This window comes from Bison bison, unplaced genomic scaffold, assembly GCF_000754665.1.
Source record: "Bison bison bison isolate TAMUID 2011002044 unplaced genomic scaffold, Bison_UMD1.0 scf7180017845453, whole genome shotgun sequence".
Taxonomy (NCBI): Eukaryota; Metazoa; Chordata; class Mammalia; order Artiodactyla; family Bovidae; genus Bison; species Bison bison.
Genome location: NW_011476026.1, coordinates 1 through 5,535, shown reverse-complemented (window position 1 = coordinate 5,535; position 5,535 = coordinate 1). Strand labels below are relative to the sequence as shown.

General features: G+C 58.2%; 1 protein-coding gene across 1 annotated transcript; it reads left to right on the top strand.

Annotated features, from left to right (window-relative positions):
* The first annotated feature begins 1,486 nt into the window (after positions 1–1,486).
* Positions 1,487–5,528, top strand: LOC104984835 (tubulin alpha-3 chain-like). The gene is made up of 4 exons (XM_010834765.1): positions 1,487–1,516; positions 1,707–1,992; positions 2,471–3,387; positions 5,212–5,528. Exons 1-4 carry the CDS (start codon positions 1,487–1,489, stop codon positions 5,506–5,508), a joined length of 1,530 nt encoding a protein of 509 aa, XP_010833067.1. The 3' UTR covers positions 5,509–5,528.
* Positions 5,529–5,535: the final 7 nt, after the last annotated feature.

The following is a 5,535-nucleotide window of genomic DNA, read 5'->3' as shown; positions in this document are numbered from 1 at the left end:
AGGCCTGGGGGCCGTGTTCCTGGTAGGGGAGCGCAGACCGAGAACGCTGGACAAGCCCCGTTTGGGCTTCTGGTGTGAATCACGCGGCGACCCGAACAGAGGCTGAGAAAGAGAAACTGCGAAAGCAGAGCCGTAGTTCCCGAGAGTATCGACGTCCGAGGGCCTCGGCGGCCAGCGCGCCTTGGCTTGTGGCCCCAGGGCTCAGAGGAGGCAGGCAGTCCCAGGTCCAGCTCGCGGGGCGCGGACAGTGGGCAGCGCCGGGCTCCAGAGGTTGAGGGGGGCCTGCTCGGGAAGGAGGTCATCTACCGAGAACCGGGGGCGCAGGATTTGGTCTGCGGGAGCTTTGAGAGAGGAAATGGAGCCAGGGACAGGAATATCATTAACCAAACTTCAGTGATCCAGGCGAGGACGGCGGTGCGCTTGCCTTTCTGAGGACAGTGAGGAATGATTTCCCCGAGCGATTCCTTTCATTGTCAGTCAGTCAGGTGGACATGGCCTCTACTGACCACGGAGCTCCCCAGCCGCACTTTGTAAATGAAGACATTGGGTCACAGAGCTGACCCTGAACACACTGGGGCTGAGCAGGCGAGAGTGACATAGGCGTACTGTGAAATACAGCCGTTCTGGATTCAAAGCGAACGCTGTGCGTTTGAAGACCGTGTGGCTGGGTGGATTTCAAAGGCCTTCCCAGGGCGCTGTTAAGAGTCTCTTCTGGAGGAGTGAGTGCTGTGTCACTGGAGGAGGTCTTTCCTGAGCCCAGTGCTTCGCTCTGGACTGAGGTGCAGGGACTGCTGACTCACGTTCATCTCTGACATATGGTGCTTGTGTGATAGAAACAGGACCAAGCTCCTAGGACTGTAAGTTAGAATTTAGGGTGAATGGCACTCCTCAGATCTCACTTGATCTCCTCTATGTATTTGTTCAGATGATGTGTCTAAAATCAGCCAGACGGTTAGGGAATGTAGAGTTACATTCCCAGCAGGAAATAGAGGGTACATTCAAAATATTTAATAGGTACTGTGAGTGCAATCTGTTACAAGATAGTACTTATAAAGAAGGGGGCAGGGTTTAAGGAAACCACCAGAGGACAGCGCAGTGTCCCAGCGTGTGCCGTTCTGGGAGCCATTAATCCTAGGCTTCAAGGAGTGAGCAGAGGCAGCGCTTACAAAGAGCCGAGCGGGTGGGTTTCTGACGACCGCTGATTGCCCACAGTCTGTGCCCTTGAAAAGGAACCCAAGACAGCCTGGCCACACCTTCCTCTAACCTCCATGTCTTGCTGACTGACACGGGCTAACGCAACCAGAAGCTAGGGGGTACAAGTCAGCCTGGAACACAGCTGGACAGAGAGCAGAGGGTAGACCTAGAGGGGCAGGTGACTTAGGTCCTATCCACTTTGCCTTTCCCGGCTCCATTACAGCTTATCCTTTGGTCAGGACACGATCAAAATTGCTATATTCTTCAGAGAAGTACTGTGACTAGCTATAACATGGAGTTTGTCATTGACATTATATGGCTTGCAAGTTTTAAAGTAACTGATTTACCTATGGTAGCAAACACGCAGGCTTTTGGCTAATTCTGGCGCTGTCAGCTCAGGTGCTTTGGAGCAAGCCAGGTTTCACAGGGTTTAAAGGGTCACATAAGGCTCCTTGAAAACAAGGCTTGAGAAAGCCTGAGACGCTCTGAGGCACATACAGACGTTGAGTTAGATCTGCGTGCCGCGCAGAGACCACGGCCGTGTCGCCAGGCCTCACTCGTTGCTCTGCTTCCAGCGCGAGTGCATCTCCATCCACGTGGGGCAGGCGGGCGTCCAGATCGGCAACGCCTGCTGGGAGCTGTACTGCCTGGAGCATGGCATTCAGCCCGACGGCCAGATGCCCAGCGACAAGACCATCGGCGGCGGGGATGACTCCTTCAACACGTTCTTCAGCGAGACCGGGGCCGGCAAGCACGTGCCCAGGGCCGTGTTCGTGGACCTGGAGCCCACCGTGGTCGGTAGGTACCCTCCCACTTGGCAAGGGAAGCCCAGAACCTTCGCCGGGTGCCTCCCGGTCAGAAGCCCGAGGTAGTTTCCGAGGAGAGGGGCCACCCAGGAGATAACAGACAGGCACCCCGGAGCCCGGGAGACCCAGGCCACAGGGGGTGCCCGGGGCAGTCAGGCTGGCATCCGTCCAGAGTGGCAGGACCGTCCCAGTGATGCCTGGGGTGGAGCGGCGGGTGTGGGCGAGAGGTGCCCACAGAGCCGCCAGGGCACTCCCGTCCTTTGGGAACCCACCACGCTGAGACTTCTTCTGGGTTGATGGGCCCCCGGAGCCGAAAATGGCAGGTGGGGCGTATCTGTCTTGGAGACTCTCCCGGGAGACCTGACCGCAGGCCGGGGAGGAACGGTGCGGGCCTGCAGACGGGCGGGTCCCGGAGCCGGCCACGGGGGCGGGACCGGCGTCCTCCAAGCCCGGCCGCTGTCCCCCCGCAGACGAGGTGCGCACGGGGACCTACAGGCAGCTCTTCCACCCGGAGCAGCTGATCACCGGGAAGGAAGACGCGGCCAACAACTATGCCCGTGGCCACTACACCATCGGCAAGGAGATCGTCGACCTGGTCCTGGACCGCATCCGCAAACTGGTGCGGGGGCCCGGGGGCTCCCGGCAGGGAGGGCAGGCCCGGCTCTCGGCGGCGCGTGCGGCCGGCTCACGCCTCTCCCTCCCGCAGGCGGACCTGTGCACGGGGCTGCAGGGCTTCCTCATCTTCCACAGCTTCGGGGGCGGCACCGGCTCGGGCTTCGCGTCTCTGCTCATGGAGCGGCTCTCGGTGGACTACGGCAAGAAGTCCAAGCTGGAGTTCGCCATCTACCCGGCGCCCCAGGTCTCCACGGCCGTGGTGGAGCCCTACAACTCCATCCTGACCACGCACACGACCCTGGAGCACTCGGACTGCGCCTTCATGGTGGACAACGAGGCCATCTACGACATCTGCCGGCGCAACCTGGACATCGAGCGGCCCACGTACACCAACCTCAACCGGCTCATCGGGCAGATCGTGTCCTCCATCACGGCCTCCCTGCGCTTCGACGGCGCCCTCAACGTGGACCTGACCGAGTTCCAGACCAACCTGGTGCCCTACCCCCGCATCCACTTCCCCCTGGCCACGTACGCCCCGGTCATCTCGGCCGAGAAGGCCTACCACGAGCAGCTGTCCGTGGCCGAGATCACCAACGCCTGCTTCGAGCCGGCCAACCAGATGGTCAAGTGTGACCCTCGCCACGGCAAGTACATGGCCTGCTGCATGCTGTACCGGGGGGACGTGGTCCCCAAAGACGTCAACGCGGCCATCGCCACCATCAAGACCAAGCGCACCATCCAGTTTGTGGACTGGTGCCCGACCGGGTTCAAGGTAGGCTGGGCGGGGGCGTGTGCGCAGCTTTCTGCCCGGGGCCGGCCCCGGGGCGGGGTGCTGACCCGCGCGGAGGGCCCCCTGTTCCAGGGCAGCTGGGCTGTAGGGACAGCAAGGTTAGTAATCAGTGTGCTGGACGCCTCGATCCCGACCCATACTTGATGTACCTTTACTTCTCACAACCAATCCATAATGCTCATGGGCTAACGTTACTAACATCTTACACTTCAGAGACAGAGGCTGAGACAGCTTTTAGAACCTAACGGCCTCAGGGGCAGCGACAGGAGGAGGGAGCTTTCAGAGACCCTGACCGCAGGCCTGCCTGTCCTCACTTTCCCCCGCTGCTTGCCCAAGAACCTGGTCAGAGTCTGGGGGATCATCTGTGATAGAAACAATGGGTTTCGATTCCGCATTACTTCAGTGACGAGCTGTCACTGAATCTTAGCCAGCGTTTGTTTCTGTACAGAGGATCTTCCATTCACTGTGCAGTATTTTCTGTGGGGCCAAGGGTGGCTCACTGCTGTTTCTCCAAGCCAGACTTGGAGTGCCGCCTCCCATACAAAACCACACTAATTCAGTGGCTCTTCCAACTGTGCTTAGTGTCACAGTGAAACGTCTGCGCAGAGAAGAGCATCCTGAATTTGAAGCCAAGTCCCAGAATGTCCCACTTTAGACCCCTGATCACCAGGCTAAGTGCCTGGCCACGCCTGGGCTTGTTAACCCTGCGCCCTCTTCCTCGTTGAGTCCTTTTTCCCAAGCGATCTGCGTTAGGTAAAGTGCTGGATCCCGCGTCTCAGCCCTCAGGGGTCCCTTCAGTGTCTGGGAGTTGCCATCTCCAGGGCCTTTGTAGATTGAAAACGAGGACAAGTAGCAGCGATGTGTGGGTCTTCGTTTTCCCATTTTAAATGTCAGAGCTTGCCTCTGACCACACCCACGTTGTTGCACCCACCTGGCCTCTGTGAGCCCCACTTCAAGACACCTTGACGCGGACCATCTGAGGGTGTACAACTCACACATGTAAAGTGACTCTCAGGGATAAAGTGTATGTGACGGGTTTCACCAATCTGGAAATATCCACAAAGTTACACCTTCCATAGATGTTTGCAGGCCTCTGAGGTTAGGTTATAGGTTGGGGTTGAAAGCTTTTTTTTTTTTTTTTTTGCCATGTCACCCAGCAGGGGGATCTTAGTCCCTGGGCCAGATATCAGCCCTTGGCCCCCTGCAGTAAACCGCAGCATCTGGACCACCAGGGAGGTCTTTTCTTCTTCCATTCTTCTTGGTTTGAGGAAGTTTCCTTTCAGTGCCCTTACTTTGACCTTTAGAAGGCAAGGCTGCCACCCAAGGCATTCTCAGCTGGGCAGCACTCTGTGGGGTGCCTGGCACTGTGCCCAGGCTTCCCGTCCTGGCTGAGTCTGAGCCAGAGGAGAGGCCAGTCTGGGGAGGTACAGGAGGTCACACTGCTGTCCCCACGAAAGAAAGTTCACCCCTGACGGTGTTGAATCCTCACTTGTCAGTCTGAGTGTGACTTCATATGTTAACAACCGTTTGCTCAGGGGTGCACCATTTTCGTGGAATCTTTTTCCATGTTTGTATTAGGTTTTCTCATTATAAAAGTGTGTATGTGGCAAGATGTTTTAGTCATGCAGAAGACTGAAAAGCAAGTGAAAGTGTAGGGTATTAAACTGTGGCAGATACTCCCGAAAAATACAGTACCCGTTCGTACAGGGCATCATGTAAAGTGGGTCCATGGCCCCCATTTTTAAAAACAAGCTTCCATTTCCGAGGCCACACTCCCCACTTGACCATGTTGTCCTTCTCCGGCAGGTGGGCATCAACTACCAGCCCCCCACGGTGGTCCCGGGGGGAGACCTGGCCAAGGTGCAGCGGGCCGTGTGCATGCTGAGCAACACCACGGCCATCGCCGAGGCCTGGGCCCGCCTGGACCACAAGTTCGACCTCATGTACGCCAAGCGCGCCTTCGTGCACTGGTACGTGGGGGAGGGCATGGAGGAGGGCGAGTTCTCGGAGGCCCGGGAAGACCTGGCGGCGCTGGAGAAGGATTACGAGGAGGTGGGCGTGGACTCGGTGGAGGCGGAGGCCGAGGAAGGGGAGGAGTACTGAAGGGGCGCGGCCGCAGCCCCGCACCCG

What these genes read in the sequence shown, in the direction of transcription:
- LOC104984835 (XM_010834765.1), top strand. Translation starts at nt 1,487, where the DNA reads ATGGAGTTTGTCATTGACATTATATGGCTT. An exon ending in TCATTGACATTATATGGCTT is followed by an intron (nt 1,517 to 1,706) that starts GCAAGTTTTAAA and finishes ACGTTGAGTTAG; the next exon opens with ATCTGCGTGCCGCGCAGAGA. An exon ending in CCTGGAGCCCACCGTGGTCG is followed by an intron (nt 1,993 to 2,470) that starts GTAGGTACCCTC and finishes GTCCCCCCGCAG; the next exon opens with ACGAGGTGCGCACGGGGACC.